The 21,710-nt window shown below is 37.8% G+C and overlaps 1 protein-coding gene across 1 annotated transcript in view; it reads left to right on the top strand.

Moving 5' to 3' along the window:
• Positions 1–779: 779 nt before the first annotated feature.
• The window catches only part of doc2b (double C2-like domains, beta), a 462,393-nt gene continuing 441,462 nt past the window's right edge, over positions 780–21,710 (top strand). Inside the window, exon 1 of the mRNA XM_051930789.1 lies at positions 780–1,161. Coding sequence (XP_051786749.1) covers positions 882–1,161 — 280 coding nt within the window. The 5' untranslated portion in view covers positions 780–881. The remainder of the gene's footprint in view (positions 1,162–21,710) is intronic.

Consider the following 21,710-nt stretch of genomic DNA (forward strand, 5'->3'; position numbering starts at 1 on the left):
TGTCATCAGGGGTCATCTTTTTTGCCATCATTATTATTTCCACCTGTTGTTAAATTCCAAGCTCACAACCTGTCACGGATGTGCTTAGATATTTACAGTATGTTAACAAGCCTAAAGCCAAACAGGCAAAACAATAGTTAAGCAGAGCAAAACTCAGGTCTAGGTAATGGCTTCCTATCATTAAATTCATTTTGATGGTCTTCACACCATCTACGTCTTCTTGCATTCAACCTCTTGCCTCTCACCCACAGATTTGCACTACAGTCATGATTTAGTGGTTCATAATAAACAGATTGAATGGCAGGGAAGGTGAAGGATAGAATAGTTCCTTAAGATATGGTATTGGGGAGACTGATGCTGTCAATGGGTAGTTGTTTAGGACCTAGCCCAGGGTTCCACAAGTTCAGTAAGGGTTCATAGCTATGGTCTTGCAAAAGTTGGAAGAGTTTCTGTGATGGCCAGTCTTTGGATTGAATTTCCTCCACTGTAATGTCCAGGGTTACCTTCAAAGATATACAGTAAGTACCCTTGTGATGGCGGCCACCTAAGTTAAAATTACACAGTGGTGAGATTTTGACTGGTGGAGATCCCTGTCGGTGTAGTGATGATTTTGACTCCTCCAGATAGTGTCTCCCTTGGTTTACAAGCTTCAAATTAAGTGTGCAAATCTAGATTTTGTGGTTCACCACATGACCACTGGGAATGTTTACATGTGCCTCCCATAAACATACAAAATGTTAAAAAAACAAAATTCTGAAAGGAGAAATAATGTTTTTTTTATGAGATGGCACAACAGTTATTTTAATGTGACCACTTTCTCAAATATCTGACAGTTTTCATGCCCATCTTCCCAGAGGTCAGGCTTTGGCGGCCATTATTAAATGTGTGCCATTTGGAGGGGTAATGGAGAAAATGTGGGCATCCTGCTTTCTTTGTGGACCCCTATCTCTCTTTTCTCACTGCAAGTGGCTTTCATTGCAGTGTCCAGCAGGTCCAGAATGAGAGTTTTCAGCATCCAAGTCCCTGGCAGCCTGTCTTCAAGCCACACAACATCTGGAAGCCACTCCAGCCTGACCAGTGCCTCTCTCAGTATGGTTACAAGCTCGGTGGGAGACTCATATTATGAAGAATATGACAGTGATTACAGCCGGCCATCACTGAGTGAGTACTGCTATTTGAAAGCTTGTATTTTAAGCACTACACTTCATTTTCTAGTTGGGGAAAAACTGAATAAGGACATGCTAATTGATGATAGAGCGCCTCCTACTGGCTCTGCCATTGAGCAGTAGCACACTGCTAGGTAGAAATTCATTTCGGCAGGCTTTTTCAAGAGTGACTCAGAAGTGAGATCCCCACAAGTTTCACTCATTTGCCAAATTGTCCTCTTTCATTACAGATAGCAGCACTGGCTTTCATTCTTTTATTACTGCTGCCTTCCCACGCAGTTGGGTTTAATTAAATTGAGCCTAGAGCTCAGTGTTCTCCGTGTCTGGTGGCGACCCCTTGATTCAGATTTAAAGGGACAGTCAGCCAGGCTCATGAGTGAGTGGTGGGGAGAGTGCAGGTATGGGATGAAAGGGTCTTTTCTAGCACTTGAAGTAGACATGGACAATCATGGGGTATCTGTTCTGTGTTTAATGGCATAGGGAGACTCCCTAAGTATTGATAACCCCCCAGTTACTCACCATGACAAACTTTGAGTCACATGAATTATGTGACCACTTCCTGTAAATGGATTGACAGTTCAAGAACTCCATGCACAGTGAAAAGTAGAGGGCAACAGTTTAAGTGTTTGTCTTCAGTAGCACCAGGCAGAAAAGAGCTGTTTGGTAGTCCTGAATGTCTTCATTTCATTTCAGTTGCTCTGCACAAGCTTCTTCGAAGAAAGCCTTTTACTAAGAGTTGCATTTCTGAGTGAAAGTTTGCAGTATTGTAGCCCTCACCCAGAGAATGAAATGGGTCATGTGTGAATCCTTATATGATCAAGTGTATTGTACATGAGCTTTAGTAACCTAATTACTTCCTAAATGGGCAACAAGTTGAGAAGCAAATCAAAGAATGGCCATTACTTCTGATTTTAGCTAATTGCGCTGTTCTAACAAGCTTGTGAGGAGAAAATTCTTTAGATGCTTGAAAGGAATGCTTACTAATTAAACAAAGATCACTTCGTTATTTTCTGCTCCACAAATTAACACTTAGCATATTATGAGCACATCCAATCATTCACATGCTCAGGCGTATAATAAGGTGCAGTGTGCTGTGCTAAACTTATCTACAAACATTCAGCCAGGACACATCACCCTCTAGAGTCTGATTCTCCCAGACCTCAGGATACCACAGGCTTTACTCCTTGGATTTTCCACGTAGTAATTGTTGATTAGGGGTCTGAGTCTGTAATATATAAGTGCTTTACAATTTTGCCTCCTTGGACTCCAATGCACAATTAGCAGTTTTAACCCCTAGAAATGTAATCCTATCAGATCTTTTTGCCCTCCAGGTTTTTCCTGCTCGGAGTCAGATCCTGACAAGACTCTGTACTCTGCTGATTTAACATCTTGGAATTTATTTCTCTCACGTCTTTATATGCTGCAGTTCTTTCGCTCTGTAGTGTGATTTTGTCAAATCCCAACACCTAGCGAAATTTTGTTTTCCTTCCAATGCCATACAGCATTGCTTTCTGGGAGTCCAGCTTTGTAGTATCTGAGCTCTATAACTGTATGGTACTGGTATTAACCCAAGAGCATTACTGTCAACTGTCCAGAAATTTTTCCTTCTTTAGAGTCATAATTTGACAGATTTATTATTTATACTCTGCATTTTGCTGCCTTGGAATCGGAATCTATTAGACTTCGGCATTCTGCAAATTCTTTCCCAAGATATCTATGTGTTGTACACTTTGCATGGCATCTAGTTTAGTCAGATCACAATTTCTTAGAAGTCTGCTTCAGTAAGATGTCAGTCCTACAGTTTTAACATCTAAGAAGCTGATCCCAATCCTGCAATTGTAACCATCAGGAGTTTGATCTTGTGAAATCTCTACATCCTGTAGTTTTCCTGTATATCTTGAAGCATATAGGTGCCTTGAATCTTTAACACCCTGGACTACAAACTTGTCACATCTCAACAAGTTACAATTCTTCTGCCTTGAGATCTCATCCTGCCAGATGTCAACACTCAACAGATTTTCTTCTATTCATTGTGATTCTGTCTTTTCGAAGTGTCGGCTAACTTCACCTCCTCTGAGCCCAATCCTGTCAGATCATGGCCCAGCAGTTTTAAACATTAGGAGTCTGAAGCTGTCAGATCTCACATCCTACAGTGATCTCTCCTTCAAGCTTGATCCTGAATGATTTCTGTACCCTGCAGCTTCTCTCTCTCTTTGCTTCCTCAGTGTCTTATTCTTTCAGATCTTTGTGCCCTGCAGCTATAGCTACTGTATGAATTTTGTGAATGCCACTCCTCTTTAAAGTACTGTGATTACTTCTGTAACTGTTACGCTCAAGCAGCTTCAGATTTTGCTTGAATAAAAAATGCTGTTCAGGTGCATTGTGATTAGGTCTGAGTTCCTCTGCATGCTTCATTGACTGTGTGGGGGCGTGGGATGGGAGGGGGGCTCTGCTTTTGGTCTATATGTGGCACTTGTAGCTTTATTATTCTTGGAGGAAGATACAAAAATAAAAATTATCTAGCCTGAAGCTAACCGGTCAAAGATTTTCAAGCAGTGTGCCTTAACTTTAATTGGTTTTTGTTTTTGTTTCTCCTCTCCAGTTAGTTGTAACTTTTGCTGTCGCACAGACTCTGTCATTATAGTTTTTCACGTTCCATTAGCTTCTATTCTCATTTTCAATTCTCATGTTAGAAACTGAAATTAACATTAAATTTCAAACAATTTACAAAGGAAATTAGCAAATCATTTACTTCAAACATATTTGAAAAGTTTCTAGGAGAGTGGTTGAGAGTCACAACCCATTCTACTGGCTTAGTCACAACAGGCTTCACCCATCCCTGGCCTATATATGTTGGTACAACTTAATAGTCATGGGAGTTTTTTTTGTTAATATTATAACATATTTGGCAAATACCTTTCCCCATGCAACTTTCTAGATTAGGTTATGTTACTTTTTGATTGTTGGAGCTCAGGCAGGTTAAACAACTTGCTAAGGTTCACAGAGTGAGTTGAAGATGGGGACTGAAATGGCTATTCAAATTGGGATGACAATACAATAATGCCTGGAGGCTGGCATCTCATGCACCCAGTTCCACTGTTGTCTACATAATGTGAAGCCATTTTGTTTTGGCAAGTTCAGTTATAAAAAGAAGTTATAGATGGTGAAGTCCTGTTGAGTTTATTTTCTTTGTAAATGTCCTTTCTTTCTCTCTTTCTACACTATCAAAAGAATTACGTTTTAACCCTGTAGGATAGACTACTAGGAAGAATGGGCTACACAAATAAAAAACAATTTATAAACAGAAGATAAGACCAAGATGGTAAAACCAAGAAAGACATGAGATATCAAAGTGATATTTATATGGCAGATTACTATTATATATGGCATTCAAAGCTCGCTCACATATGTGGAATGCACATTAATCAGCATTTGGCTTATTTACCACACTTATTCACAGTCTGGCATGAACAGGTAGAGACGTTGGTTATGTTTTTGTGGCAGGCCATCCAGCCTCTATATGTGCCCAGAGTTCATCTGTGGTAACTAGTGGTTATCACCTGATCATGTACCAGACATGCTCACTGGGGACAAATCTCAGTGAACTTGTTAGTCAGGGAAGAAGTGGCTTATGGTGGTCTTCCAGGAGCTGTAGGATGTTTTGTACTATATGTTGTCAAGCATTGTTCTAATAGAATATGGCACCAGAGAACATCTGCAGATAGGGTACCCCCAATATCTTTATGCTGTATCACTGGCTGGTCAAAGTATAGTTAATGTGCATAAGTTGAGAATGAGAGTAAAACCCAATGGCACCCCACATCAGGTGCCAGGTCCATATATTGCTGCACTGCAGTGCCATCCATGCATGGATCTGTCCCTAATAGTGCAGAAAATTGAACCAGAGGTTGTCTGAAAACACAATGCAATATCAGTCATCTTGTCATTGGCTGCATTCTTGGCACCATTGCAGTCTCAGATGCTTGTTATCAAGGGTCAGGGATGTCTGGAGCAAATGGTGGCAAATGACAGAGCCCCATTGTTGCAAACAGTGCCGAACACTGCATGTAGACACCCATTGATGTGTGACAGACCCTAACTGTTGGACTTGGGTCTGTGATGTTTGGTCCGTCTCTACCATGTGCACTAGAAGTCTGTCCTGCATGTGCATTGGGGAGCTCCAGAACCCTCACTTCAATGGGTCTGACCCTCCTCTACCTGTAATCATTTTCACACTCTGCCATAACCTATCCATCTTGCAAGCTTCACAATAAGATGACACATTTTCCCAGTGTTGCAATTTTAATGGCCAGCAATATATTTCATGGATACAACAACATTTATTTCTATAGCACATTTTCATACACAGGATGAAGTTTGAAATGCTATATGATGTGAAAGAAATTGTCTCAGTAAAGGAAAACAATGACAATGACAAGGTCAGATGGCCAGGAGTACAGAAAAAATAGAAAAATGCCAGAAAAAAAAAATCCAATGCCAGAAGACCACACAGCCCCCAAGTGGGCATTCTAGATTTCCTTAAGTTTTTCCTCATTGTTCCTAGGCTTTGTCCCAGAGGATTTGCAGCAGTAGGTCTCATGAACAGCTGGGGCACCCGTCTTCATTCGAGCATCACAGGTAGCTATACAGTGCCTTGATCAGACCTCCACAGAAACAATGGAAAGGAAAGCAGGGAAAAGTAGAGATAAGCAAAGATTGCAAATCCCTGAAGAATGTGATAATTCTATGCATGTCTATTTTATTATGAGTACAACTAAAATGTATTTACGAAAAGGCCAGATTAAAAAAGTGGGCTTTTCTGAGTTTTTTTACAGTGTTAGCCAGGCGTATCTCGATCGGTAAAGTATTCCAGATTTTTTTGCATAACTGCAAAAGGCAGTCTCACCATTTCTTTTACTGTATATTTGGAATAATAAGCAGACCGCTAGCAGAAGATTTAAGCTTACCACTTGGAATGTAGGGGAACAGGCACTCCAAAATAAAGGACAAAGCAAGATTAAAGCTTTACATAGCATTAGTAGTATTTTAAAGTCAATTCTAAAGGACACAGGTAACCAATGTAAGGATGTTCAGATTTTCTTTTCCTAGTTAAGATTCTTGCTGCTACTTTCTGAACTAATTGCAATCAATTGATGTCTATGTTAGGTAGTCCTGTTAGTAGTACATTACAGTAATCTACTAAAAACAAAACCGTGAATTACTTTCTCAGCATCTTGCCGTATTATAAAAGTTCTAACTTTTGAAATATTCCTTAAGTGAAAAAATGCACACCTAGTAATATGGTTAATGTGTGATTTAAAGTTTAGGTCAGGATCCATGATTACACCTAAATTCTTTACCTCCGCCTTGACTTTTAATGCTAAGGAATCAGGTTTATTTCTAATACCCTCATTATTTCCATTTTTGCCAACCACTAAGATTTCTGTTTTTTTCCATATTTACCTTGAGAACTTCTACTCCTCCATTTAGAAATACAAGTAAAACATTGAATCACACAGGCCAGAGCAACAGGGTCATCAGGTACTATAGATAATTAGAGCTGTGTGTCATCTGCATAGCTGTGATAGTTCACCGAGTGTTTTGAGATGATCTGGCCTAATTGAAACATGTAGATTGAAAAAAGCATCAAGCCCAATAAAGATCCTTGTGGTACACCATATACAATATCACTGGCCTCTCAACTGCAATCACAACAACTGACAAAGAATTTTGTACCTGTTAAATAAGACTTAATCCAGCTTAAGTCACTACCAGAGAGAAACACCCATTGACTAGGGTGATTAATAAGAATACTGTAGTCTGTTATGACAAATGCTGCATCAAGTAGCATCTCTGCATCAATAGCAAGTGGGGTACTGTTCCTCTATTCTCCAGCAGAAGGTGTTCTTGTTCAAATATTAAATAAGTAGTAAGCTCACCTCCGTAATATGACTTATTGTTAAGATGCTTACTTTATAGAAAATTAAACTTATTCATCACGATTGGATTTTTCCAAATTTCCAAATTTCCAGTGTAATTTCTTATCCAGAAAAATATTTCCTTTTGGGGTATGTGAAAATGTCTTTGTGCCTGGGTGTTTGAAGGCTAGAGCTCTTTATAAGAAACCCATTGATTGATTTTTTTGTGACAAAATTTTAGGGGTGTATGAACTTGCTCTTCTTGGTGTTTTAGAGTGGTCATCATCATTATCATGAGTCATGTCAGTTACTTATGTACATTATGATTTACTACTTTATAAATTTTCAACTTTTTTTAATGGACAAACATTTTTTGTTTCTGCTTTCAGTGTGGTACTGTATGACAAAATACTATGTTGATAGATTTTCATTTTGTGTAATTTTTTATGACATTATTTGGTTGACATTTTATCAATGTAGTCTCCTACATTGTTAAATACAATGTCTTTCTCACACAAGGTTTACTGGAGGCCATCTCCTTTCTTGGACACTCTTTCTGCCGGCACTCTGATCTTCTACAGCTCACGTCTACTACATGCGCAATCGCACCAACGTGTCCATCTCATACCTCTCAGTTGAGGTCTGAGACACTATCTGGACCCACTTTCCCCAACTTTGTATACAGATACATGGCAGGATCCTACCTTTAACTCAGAGGACAATGGACTTAAGTTGAGGAACAGGTCTCCTAAGTTCTGCTCTTTAAGTGCTTGATTATCTCTCTCTGTCACACTCACATACACACTGACACTCACCTTCTGCCCAAGCTCCTTTTATCACATCTCAGAATAGGTCCCTGAATACTTTTACAGTGTCTCTTTTCTAAGTTTGTGTGGCCACACCTGAATTGTCTTGCCATAAACATCACTGTTCATGGCAAAGGAATTCCCTGTCCTTTGTAATAATTAGAGTTCTATATAAAATGTTTTCTCCTTGAATGCATTTTTACTATGGTTTATTCATGTTTTTTCTTTGTTTAGATTAACAAGGCATATTTTAGGTTGGTTTTTGTTTTGTTTTTTTTTTTTTATTAACGTCTTGTTTTGAAAATTCTGCAACTGCATTTTTTCTGCTGTGAGTGCTACCATTTTGTGAATCTTGTGAACAAGATGCAGCTCCTGGTTACCAAGGGCATGGTCACAGAGGTTGTGACATTTAATGTTGCTAATGCTACAGAGTTTGAAGTTCAACACTGATAGCCATGTTTCTTCTAAGACTGCAGATAATTTTGTGAAAGAATATTTCTTTAGTTAACTGTTATTTAAACTCCTGCTGTCTCCTAATACTTTGTTTTTGCATTAGATTCTGGCTTTGATGTTCAGTTTATTTTTGACCTTTGCTTGTCATCCTTACTGATTACTGGCTAAGAATTTGACCCATCCATTTCTGATCCTTTACTCCTCTGTCATATCATCCATGGGGCATATACAGAATCCAGTGAGTTTATTACTAGAAGAAGAAGTCCACAGGGCAGATAAACTTCATCAGGCCAATTAGGTCCCCCTGTAACAGTTCGGAACCCTGAAGTGAACTCCAGTATGAGATTCCCTGAGTTGTAATGAGGTGACACAGAGACTTAAAGGAAGCCAGACTATTTACTATGAACTAGTAATAAGAAGCAAGAATTGCTAAGAAGAATGCACTGGGGACTCATTGTATGAAAAGATGGAGAGCCAGCAGAGAGCCCAGAGTGCTGTGATCTGGGGGACTTAACGGTAGGTTATTATAAGCATTTGGAAGTTTCAAGTGGAACACTTTTCAAGTAATCTTCAGGATATGATGTAAATGGTCACAGAAGAGCCAGGAGGTGTTCTGTTATGCATTTCCTTTTATGATGGTCCCAAATTTGTTTTCTTAGAATAGGTTCTTTACTTAATACTATATATTTGGCAGTATTATACTCTTTTGTTCTGACTTATAGATGGTGCCAGTTTAATGTACTGTCTATATATGTATAAAATCTAAATGTTTCTGTAATGTATAATTAAAAGAATAATACTATACAGTGTAATTAAATTAAATATAAATATAACCTAAGACAGAATACATAAATAAATTAGGAGAGATGCATGAAAATTAGATACAAACTTGACAATGAACAGATGCTGTACTCCTAGACAAACGCACACATACACACCCAGTCTTTTAGATCACAATGGGCTTGGAAATGCAGAATGGCATGTCCTACTGTGGGCTTCTTCTCCTGCCCTGTGTTTTCCCTTTCCCCTTCCACTGCCCTGTCTTTGAATTTTGAGGAGGATTCTCCTCTCTATATTTCCGACTGGATTACAGGATTGCCTTCTCTCCTCTTGCTCCATCTGTAGTTCTGCCCTCAGTACTCCTTTCCAGCATTGACATCTGCAATTTCTTACTTTGAGAAGCCAACTTTCAGATCTACCTCACTGTGGGTAGGTGGGTCATGGTTTTGCCAAGGCAACAATAATCTGATTGTGTATCTCTGGTTTAACATTGCAGCTTATTAACTCTGAGCATTAGATCTTTTATTTCAGTATTGTTGGAGGTATTTTTAACATTACTTGTTTTTGCTTCAAGGATTATCTTGTGTTTCTGTCACTTCCTTACTCATTTTTCCCTCAATATTTTAGGAGCCCTTTACTAATATGGTGCTCAGTATCAGGAGCTTCAACTGGCTGCACTGATCATGGCACTTAGTGCAAAATTGGGTTTAGATTGGCAGGATTTCTACTGTTCTGCCTTTGTATTTGCTCATTAATGGGAATCAAAAGCAGACAACATTAGGAAGTAGATTTTGGCTTTCTTTTGTCTCTTTCAGTCAGCGGCTGGTGAACACAGTGTCCACTCTCACCAAGGCATTTATTCTTCACCCAACTGAAGAACTCTATCCCAATTGCTAGGAAACACTGGAGTCATACTAAGATGGTGGTTGAGGTTCCATCTGTAAATTAAATATCAGAGAAAGACAACTGTAGCTTTAATATGTATTATGAAGAAATGAGTCAGGGTGATCTATATCCAACTTGACCACTGTGTGTATGATTGTCAGCAGGTTCTTTTTTTAAAGACATTTTGATTGTATATTAGGAGATACCAAAGTTCCCCTTGTTACACATTAATACATGGAATGACCCTCAAGCAGAAATTAATGTATTGAATGAGTAATTAATGTGCCATAAGCAGATTTCATTGCAAACCGAAAAGCAATGCAAACTCATTTCATGTCAAGAAGCACAAGATGGATCGCAAAGATATCAATAGAGATCTCAAAGAAACATCAATGTGCATTGTTAAACAAACAGTGCTTCAATCAGTTGCTCTTCCCAATGTGATTCACGTACAAGACCTTAAGTAATCTTCTTTGCACATTATGAGAAATTAACTGGAGACCAAGGAGATTTTATGCACTCTGAGACAGGATCCTTTTCGAGCAAGTACACCTCAAGAATATCCAATCAGTCACAGATATATTGTTAAACAGAAGGATCCTCTATGTTATAGATGAAGACTTTAAGAGGATCTCATTGCAAACTTTAAGGTAAGAAGTGGATGTCAAATCTGTACTGTTCAGCAACATCATTGTAAAGACATGAGGCAGAAAGTGTCTTCTAGCAGATGCCATTGCCTTCAAATTAAGAGTAGGCTTTTATGGAGACCAAATTACACATTGCTAAACTAAAGAAGCTTTTAAGAAAAGTCATTTTGCAGTATTCCACAGAGAGTAATCTACAAGGAGATCTAAATTATGCAGTCTTAGGCCAGGTTTATACTACACACCACGTGACGTGTGCTCCAACCGATGCTACTGCTACGCAAGCGTTGTGCTGTTTATACTTGCGCGTTATTCCAGCAGGTGGTAGTGCAAGATATCATCATGGTGGGAAAACATTCGGCTTCGCTGTGTTGTGAATTTCCCGAAACATCCATTAAATTACGAAGACACCTTGCCACAATACCTCTGAAAAGGATATTTAATGATTACATCCATCAATTCGGGGATGGATTCATTATTGCAAAACAGAAACAATCCCTGGACGGGGCATCAGCTCATTTCAAGGTGAACACAAGCACTTACATACTCTAGCGTCAAATCCCCAAACCTTCATGTCTTTGGAAGAAAACCGGAGCACACTGTGGAAACCCACCAGGAAAACATGCAAACTCCAGGCAGGGAATACCAGGGACATGACTCCCTGCGAGGCACCAGTGCTACTGCTCCACCACCGGGCCGCCCCCCACATGTGTAATTATTAACAGTATTTATTATTCAAACAAAGTTAACGATTTATCTGTAAAATGTAACATGCATACTTTAATGCATTTCATCATGAAAGTGATATCAAGTATAAATCTAAGGATTCTAAATATGCAGATAGTTGGAATTTCATAAATTTTATGTGTTCTGTGTGGTTATCTATTGCTGCTTGTCACTGCTGTCACTTCAGGAGGAAGCCATTGAAGCACATAGCTATTAACAACTGGGTTGGTTTTAAGATGACGTTTACGACGGTCTACTTTAATGATAAGGTAAGCTACAAGGTTAAAGTCGGCATTTTTTTATTTTATTGAAATCACACAACATTCCATACAAACAGATCAATTTTACAAAAATAGGATTGAAAAAAATCAACCCCCACCCCTAAAGTGGGCATTTCAAGATTAAAGCCGAAATTTCCACTTTAATAACAAAATGCATCTTTTCATCATTTCCTTAATTTTTTTCTCTGTGGCTCAAATATGCTGCTATACATTCTGATGCTGTTGTGAAGGTGAAAAAAAAAGACAGCACAGAAGATGATATGTGAGACTTTTAAAATGTATCGTGTCATTAGGTTGGGGAATATGCAACGCTTGAATATAAAAGCACAACAAATGCATTTGCATGTCAACATTTTGCTTCACCACATCGAACCATTCATCAAACATTGAAGTGCACACATTGATACCAGAGGATCCTCAAAGCAGCTTTCTGTCACATGTAGATAGTAACCAGAGACTCTGACGTCACATTCCGACTTTTATCACACTGTGCCACCCAACTTTTTGCTGGTACTGCAACTCGTGCATGCGTCACATTAATTTCTGTGGATTTGCTCAGAGGATGCGTCAAATGAATGCTGGGAACATTTGGCAGCCATGATGTGTACGCGTTCTGAGCGTGAAGTATAAACAAGCCCTAAGACTAAAATGACTTGCCAAACATATCTTATTGCAGAGAAATAGGAGAGGACTGAACGTGAGAGATCTCATTCAATATTGTCTGCCTCTCAAAGTGACATTATTACATAAGTGACAGTGACAGGATCTTAAAAAGACATAACTACATTTTTTTATATGGGCTGCATCTCTAGGAGTCACGCTACAGGAACCAGCAAAAACTGTGAGACAAAAGCTTGATGTCAAAATTTTACTGCACCTCAAGAGAGAATGTTACCATATTGAACACTGTGAGTTAGAAAGTGGCCATTAAAGTGATCTCCTTACTCACTGAATCAGGGATAGGATCTCTAGTAGACTGTATTACACATTTTAAAATGGAGAAATATCATTGCCTAGTGTGCCACAGGTATAAATCTTCAAGGAAATTCTGTTTGCACATTGTAGGAGAGTGACAAAAGTTTAGGAACTTACGGACACTGGTAGACAAGGGTAGATCATTTACGTCATCAAGCGTATTTGTTTAGCTAAGCTGTCACACCCAAATACTGTAAAAGTTGTCAAGATTTCTGGTTTAACTACATGGTTTAATAGTTTGCTATGGATTCCTATGAAGTTTTGTTGAAAGATGTCATAGCATTGATGACGATGTTTTCTCAAACATATTTTAAATAGAAAAAATCCTAATGGATCAGTGTTATCAAAGTCTTTGGGAAGATCCGGATTATTTTCCCACATAACTTTCTATGCTCGGAACTTAAGAAATGTATTCCACTTTGTGCAGAGCATGTCCTTTAGTTCCAGGATGCACTTGTTTGTTCTTCTCAGCACAGTTTTTAAAGCTTCTATGTCTTTCTTGTAGTGTGGTGACCAGAATTGTACACACAGCTCTAGAAGCAGTCTCACTGCATTATGGTGCCTGGACTTAACACACCTTGATTTACAGTACATTCAACAGTTCTTTCAGTATAATTGAACAATGTACTTTCCTTTTCATTACTTATTAAATTCAATTTAATGTTTTGTCAATATAAACTCAGTCTTTTTCATATTTTGATTCTTGCAGGACATTGTCATCAATCTTGCCTTTATAATTAGCATCCATTTGCACTTTACAATACAATAAATACAATTTATTTTTGTATAGCCCTATAATCACACAAGAAATGCCGCAATGGGCTTTAACAGGCCCTGTCTTTTGACAGCCCCCCAGCCTTGACTCTCTAAGAAGACAAGGAAAAACTCCCAAAAAAAACCTTGTAGGGAAAAAATGGAAGAAACCTTGGGAAAGGCATTTCAAAGAAAGACCCCTTTCCAGGTAGGTTGGGCATGCAGTGGGTGTCAAAAAGAAGGGGGTCAATACAATACAATACACAAAACAGAACAAATCCTCAATACAGTATAAAAATAAAAAATTTACAAATACGGAGCAGAATTTAACAGTAGATGATATCACATAATATGATTTTAATGTTTCTTTTCACTTATCCAGTTGCTCACCCAGTTTCAAAACTTGTCCAGATCTTTGTTTCATTCTCAGTATTTTCATGCTATCCATTTTAAGTGTCATTTGTGAATATCACAGGTTTGCTAACTAATTCATAGTCTTTATCACTAACATCAATTAGAAAGAGTAAGCACAAACCTCTGAGGACTTCACAGATTCCCTCACCCCATATGGAGCATTATGCTGTTCCCTGCACTTTTTGACTCCAGTCTATTAAATAGTTTTCAAATCTAGTTTTATAAGTTTATTATATAAATATAACAGCAGGTCATGTCACTTGCAGAAATTCCCACATGATTCTGCACTTATGGGGTGTATTGATAAAGGGGATGAGACAGAGTACAGGAGTCAGATGGAGAGGTTTGTTTCTTGGTGCAAAAATAATTGTCTGCAACTTAACAAAAACAAGGAACTGGTTATTGACTTTTACCGTACCAAAGATCCTCTAGGAGTCACTATTTCAGGAAGTGGATATAGAGGTGGTCCACTCATACAAGTACTTGGGGGTCTATTTTAATGACAGGTTGGACTGGTCTTGTAATACAGCAAAAATATATAACAAAGGTCATAGCTAGGTCTTTACTTAGAAGACTACATTCCTTTAATGTGGGCAGTGGCATCCTTCATATCTTCTATAACTCTGTGATGGTTAGTGTGGTTTTCTACGCTGAGATGTGCTGAGCAACATCACTTCAAAAGAGGCCCACCAAATCAACATGCCAATTAAAAAGGCAAGATCAGTTATAGGACACACTCTGGACCCCTGGAGGTTGTAGCAAAGGAGAGAGTTAAAACAAAACTGAGTGTCATCATGAACAATGCTGCACATCCTCTCTCTGACACACTGAGTGCTTTTAGCTAATGACTTATTCAGAATACAATACAATTTATTTTTGTATAGCCGAAAATCACACAAGAAGTGCCGCAATGGGCTTTAACAGGCCCCTCCTCTTGACAACCCCCCAGCCTTGACTCTCTAAGAAGATAAGGAAAAACTTCCAAAAAACCCTTGTAGGGAAAAAATGGAAGAAACCTTGGGAAAGGCAGTTCAAAGAGAAACCCCTTTTCAGGTAGGTTGGGCGTGCAGTGGGTGTCAAAAAGAAGGGGATCAATACAATACAGTACAATACACAGAACAGAACAATTTCTGAAATAAATTGTAATGCGTAAGGTGTGACTGAAGCTGATTGGTGACTACTTTTTCTAGTATTTTAGAAAGAAAGGGTAAATTTGAAATAGGTCTATAATTATTAACTATCTGTGGGTCTAGGTCTGACTTTTTAAGTAATGGTTTAATGACTGACACTTTTAGTGCATCAGGTACTGTGCCATGCAATAATGAACTATTGATAATGTTTAGAAGTGTGTCAAGAAAAGCTACTGGGTCTCCTTTATACCAACAGCAGTACACCTGCATAATGCCTCACTGCGACTGTGACAGCCACGTTAGAAGTTTTCTTTCATTTTAATTTTCTTGCTTTATAGGTATTCTGGTGTGTGTTCAGACCAAAGTATATGTGTATATTTATTTATTTACTATCGTACTTATTTATCTGCACATTTGTTATTTATTTATTTAAAGAGCTTCTGTAAAAAAACAACTTTCCCCCTGGGAACAAATAAAGTTTATCTATCCATCAAGTTACCTTTGGCAATGACTTCTAGTTTCAAAATTAACCCTCAAAGTGGATTTGTGTGACAGTATTTTTTGTAAAGTCTAAGTAAATGATATTTCATGCTTTGCTTTTTCTTACCACATTAATTAACATTAAAAAGTCTTAACATATTAGATTGACAGGATCTTCCTCTCATGAACCAGTTCTAGCAGTTATTTAGAATAATTACTAGTTAAGCCCACACCACGCTTAATGTGTGCTGATTCTACATGAGATGTCAGCTAGTTGCAGTGAATTACCTGGAGTAGTGGACATGGACCTCACTCTGCTGCACCAACGGCCTCCAATTTAGAAGGGACTAATTTTACATTTATTTAAGTCAGCTGGCTTAGTTTTGATATTAACCAAGTACTTTCCAATTAAAAGCATTAAAAACTTTGCCTTCCTTTTTTACTAATTTCCCTTGCAAAGGTGTCTGAATGAAGAAATATTTCATAACCTTTCATGCAGAACCATCAACAAAAACAAGCATGGCATACTGTATTCTACCAGATAACTAGAGTAATTGAAATTGTGAAAACAATAACATTAAAATGAAATAAAAAATAACAGATGCAGAAAGCAAGCAACTGAATGCATGGTACCACATGCATCACATAAAAATAAAAGATGAACTATTTGCATAGAGTGACAGCAGTTTTGAGAAAGAAAATGGAATTTAGAAGATGACACAGACTGGTTAGATAACAAGCAGGGGTCATAACCAGGAAGACTAAACTTAAATAGGCAAAGATCAGGATGTATAGCCAGAATTGTGGTAAAAAAAAATAGTGCTAAGTCCTAAGCCCTAAAAGAAACACATAGCCAGAGCAAAACAAATGCGAGGTATTTCGTAATCAGAGAGCAGAAAAGTTATCATATCAGTAATTCAGAAACTAACAATAAAAAGACACTAATAGTTATGTGTTCATGACTCTAAATATTAGATGATGTGGAAGTGTAAGAAGCTGAGTTTTATGCCATCACAGTAATGATGTCACAGGTTCCACACTCCCAGTCATCAAGCCTAGCAATGGCAAAGTAGCCCGTCAACAAAACTCACCCAAAATGGTGATTCCCATGAGAAAAACTGTAGCATCAATGGAGACTGTGAATGTTTAACACTTGTAAAAACACATGAGAACAAAAAATAGACATTACTAAGAGATTCCTTGACCTTCAAATCCCCAGGAACTATACCTAAAAAAATTTTAAAAGCCAAGGAACACTGAGAAAAATAGACAAACCTTAACCCTGATCATGACAAATGAAATTAGAAAATGAAATGAAATTGCAAATGTGTAATCAATCATTCACAATGAAATGCTTATTTCAGGCTGAGAAATAGTGGAGGTATAATTTTGGATAAACAATCACTTCTTCCAGACTGTTGTGGTGCAAAGAGGAGGCTTTGTCCACAGCTGGTATTTCAAGGCCCTTTTATCCTGTAAGGATTGGCTTTCTTACTGTCACTTGCCCTGGCAGACCTGCAGCACAAAGTCTCCTCTTCACAGTAGAAACTGAGACTTGCTCTTTTCAACCACTGTTAAGCTGTGCTTGAAGCTGTTATGCTGTGAGGCGCCTATCACACAAGCTAGTGACCCTCAGAAACTTGTCTTCTGATTGGGTTGTGACTTTGGGTCTGCCAGATCTTTTCTTATCACAGTTTCTTCCAGGTTCCAACTGCTTTTGGACTGTGTAGGACACCATACTCGCTGACACTTGGATTTTTAAAAAATTTCTCTAAATGAAAGGCCTACACTTTTAAGGGTAATAATGCTCTGTCTCGTTTCATTTGTTAATTGCCATTTTCTTGTGGTTAACACTGTAATTTACAACTTTCTGCAGTGTAATATTGTCCAAATAGTACTTCAGAGGGTGTAGTAACGCAGTCTGTTTAAGACAAAAAGAGCAAATTGTTTGCTTCAACTTGCAAGGTTTAATTTATTTTAGCTGCTGCAGAACATACGTAGGTTGTAACCTACTAGTTGTTTCCTGAAGAAGGCCCATTTTTAATATTCTGATATTTTCCTCTTTTTCCATTTTTGTTAACCTAAACTTTAAAAGTAAACCTCTGGTGGTTTTCTGCTTTTCTTTGCACCATTTTAGGTCATTCATTGCATTTGAACTGATTAAACTTGAAGAAAAAAACGGAAAAAACTGAGGTCTTCTAAAACTTTTGAATGGTAGTATATGGATTTTAAATATGTTTATAATTATAATTTCCTTTGTGTTGCATAGGATAAAAGTAAGGCTTATGGGACAATAATTACTGGGAAGCCATCATTTTTGTCACGAGTCACATTTCCATCTTATAAGTCGTAAGGTACTTCTGAAGCTACTGTCAGAATATACTTTGCAAAGATTTATAAAAAATGCCTTTAATTACATTTAATGCTACAGGTAAAATCCTTTTAGGCCCAGGGAATTTTTTTAGCTGTCATTGTATTGAGGGTTTAAACACATCTGACTCCTCTTTTTCTTAATCTTTAAAGTTTGACATTATTTTTAATCAGTGCCTTAGGCATTGAATTTATTTCTTCTTTTATAAAGAATTTAGTGAGGTATTTATTTAATTCATTGGCTAGTTTTTCCAAATTTTCAAGTATTCTTTCAATGACTTGTTAGGAAGACAGGAGCTTCATCAATCAGTCAGTAATTTTTATTAGCAACGGGTAAGTAGCTGTGAATTTTCTGCTTGTAAGCCAAAGAGAAACCCCCATTACAGTCCCCAAACAGCTCCTTATATTGTGAACTTGTTTACTTTTTAAGGAGTAGTCCCTCTTTCTAGCATAAGACATAAGTAATCCTACAGCTAATAAATCATACAGCTATTTTAACACAAAACCAGTAGTTTGGAATTTAAGCACAGAGTACATTCTAGCTCAACAGTCCAGCATATGACAGGCCATATGTTAACCCTTGAAAGTAAGAGGGATATGTAATTTTTATTCCACATTGGACATCCCAAAAATGTTACTAGGCAGTTAACAAGGGAACATTATTCATGTGTTGTGAAAGTGTGACAAGGCTGCCAATCTCAGAGCAGACATGAAGAGAAAGATTAGACATCAAGAAGATACAAAAATGCTACAGTATCACACAAGAAGAGGCCTTCAAGGAAATCCCTCCTCACATTAAGTCAGTCATAAGAATACCTCTCTGCTAATTGTGAAAGTGAACCTCGAGGAGATCTCATCAAACTTTGTGAAAGGACACCAGCAGTAGCTTGGCTTTGCATTTTTATTTATGCTTAGATTAAGTCAGGCAGAATGATGGCTGTAAGTAAATAAATCAAACAGCTTGAGATGCTTGCCCTTTCTTGTTTATACAAAATGAAAAATGCAAAACCAAAAAGGCAAATCAGGTGTGGAAGCCAAAGAAAGCACTTTCATCTTAGTTAATGGAGAAAAAAAAAGAAATGGAGGTCACTCTTCATGATTTATGTATATATGTGCTGTAAAAGACACAGATCAATTATTTAAGCTAATTGAAATGGCAGCCATTGAGCAAAATGGAATGCATATGTATGATAATTAAGCTGTCTGTTGATTGGAATGGGGGTTGAAATAAAGCTTTAGGCACCATAAAATTCTCCCACCTGCATTTATTCAGCACAAGGACCTCTAATATTAGACATATTAGTTAATATTACTTGAAAGTATTTCTGGATGGGATTGTCTTTTGTTTCTTTAATAAAGCAACATGCTGAAAGAGAACCTTTTTCGAATAATATCGCTACTTTCGTCTTTGAAGATGTAATACTTGCACTTTTGTTAAATAAGTAAGGGAGTCCAGCAGATTTGTTTATTTTAATAGTCAGTCTGCTTGTTCGGTTTGGCTTTATGTTTCAAATGCCTTCAGATTTCCATGTGTTTCTGCACTAATGAAGTTAGTCTTCAGCAACTAATGCTTGTCTGTTTTTTCACCCAATCATAGCCCGCCCTTTCTCACTACTCCAAACACTTTTGTTTTTTGTTAGCTCATTCAACATTATCATATTTTTTATAATATTCAGGTCTGGACTCAAGCCACCCACCAGTGTGGATGTTGCTCTTACTCATCTTGAACAACCTCTTAATGAATACGACTGTACTACTGGAGCAACATGATTGGTTTTGATACAATTGGCCATAACTCTGTTGGATAGCCTGAACTATTAGGTGTTCCATAACAGGGAAATTGGCTCCCTGCATCCTCACACTTACAGTGTCTTTCAGGGTTCTATGCTTCTTTCCACTGAAGTGATGGCTGGTGCCCATGAAAACAGAGCCTGAGGAAGTGGCACATTTCAACAACAAGACAGGATGTAGTAGGCAGATGAAACAAAAGACTTTATGCTCAAATGTAGAAGGTGCATGATGAGTTCATCCATTTCACCCTCTAGGTTTAGTAAATGAATAGGTGGATTGATAGAAAGTATTCTTTAAATTATAAAATGATTTTTTGCAAAGCTTGATGCTGCTGTTATAAGCTCCCTTCCATGAATATGAGTTGGATCAAACAGATTTGTAAACTAACAAATGAATTCATTGGAAAAAATAGAAGAAGACTAGGATTAGCGTGTTGATTAGCACTTTCAAGTAAGAGTTTCACTGTACTCTATACATGTGACAGTGCTGACCCTGTAACTCTATACAGCAACTTTTTTCTACTTTCCTGACTACACTGACCAAATAACATACTGATTAGTTTCAAAATATACAATATTTGTCAAAGGTCTACAAAGGCCTATCTGATTAAGGGACGGTTGTGTCTTCCTTGCATGGATAGATCTCGCTGCAGGAATGTTAGATACAGCTGAGGTATCTCCTGGTCAGTCCTGTGTCCTTGAAACTAGAGGCTTATAAAAGTCACACAATATTAAGGTTACATTGAATAAAACCACCAATTCTTTGTTTAGCAATTTTTCCACTTGTGTGGTATGATGGCTCAGTGGTTCTACTTACTGACTCAGTGAACAAGGATTCAATTCCTAGCATTGTCTTTGTGGAAACTACATGCTCCCCTTAGGTCCTTATCAATTGTATCTTTCTACTGTAAAGAATGTGCATATTAGACAAATAGATGAAGTTTGAATGGCAGCTGAACAGGATTACAATGAAATAAAATGGAACAAAATCTCCTTGCAAATGAGGTCAAGATGGTTTTTCTGATCAAATGGAGTGTAATCATCTAGGAATTCATTCTGAAGAAGAATCCACCCAAACTTTCCACACCAGCACAGCCACCATTAGCCTTCTACTCTCCAGTATTTACAAACATCCACTATTCTACCTTATTCAGCAACAAATCCACTTTTACATTGACCACACAGTCTTCAGGACATCACTTTTTGGTTTCCCACAAATATTATTATATATATTATGTCACACACAAATATATCTGAGTTTGGCCGCACACTTTCTTTATTGTTTCCAGACAACTGAAGTTGATGTGCCATCACCTGAGGCTCTTTTGCAGTTTTTAAGCAGGCACTTATATAGCACTTTGTCTCACTTTTTATTTATTTTCTTTATTTCTTAATGTTACTTGAGGATTCTGATGGAAATTATCCATAATGGGAAATGCACTTAACATAGAAACCATGAAGCGTTTCTTTTGGGAAATTTGGACCAAATACTGAGTCATGTAGTTAAAGTGGAAACTGTGGCAGCTTTTAAAAAGATCTGGAAGAGATAATAGGATAACTTAGCACTTAGCAAAATAAGGAGCCCAATGGACTGAATGATCTCCTCTTGTTTGTCTGACTAGTTATGTTCTTCTGTTAATAGGAACCAGGAGTGTATATCCTTCAAGTAAGATTTACTACTTGCTTGTGAATTGTTGATTGACTCTTGTATTTGATGTTTTTGCATGAATGTGACTCTAGCTGCAGTTTCTTCCCTTTTTTCCTCACCATTTTGGTTGATGACATTTTTTCCAGGTGAGTCTGTCCCTTTGTCCCCTGGCTGTCTATGGGCCCCCACATACTTCAGCAGATGCATATAACATGTATGCTATAACTCTGTGATGGTCATTGCAATTTTTCTATGCTGTGGCGTGTTGGGCCAGTAAAATTACTTCAACAACGGCCCACTGAATCAAATAATCTGATCAAGAAGGCAGGCTTAGTTATGAGACACACTCTCGACCCGTGGGAAGACAAAACCGAGTGCCATTATGAACAATGATGCACATCATCTGTGTGTCACACCATTATTGAGATTCTTTAGGCAAGAAATTATTCAGCAGAAGTGTTTCTAGAAATGTTATTGGGGCTGTCTTATCT

The sequence above is a fragment of the Erpetoichthys calabaricus genome, chromosome 8 (genome assembly GCF_900747795.2).
Source record: "Erpetoichthys calabaricus chromosome 8, fErpCal1.3, whole genome shotgun sequence".
Taxonomy (NCBI): Eukaryota; Metazoa; Chordata; class Cladistia; order Polypteriformes; family Polypteridae; genus Erpetoichthys; species Erpetoichthys calabaricus.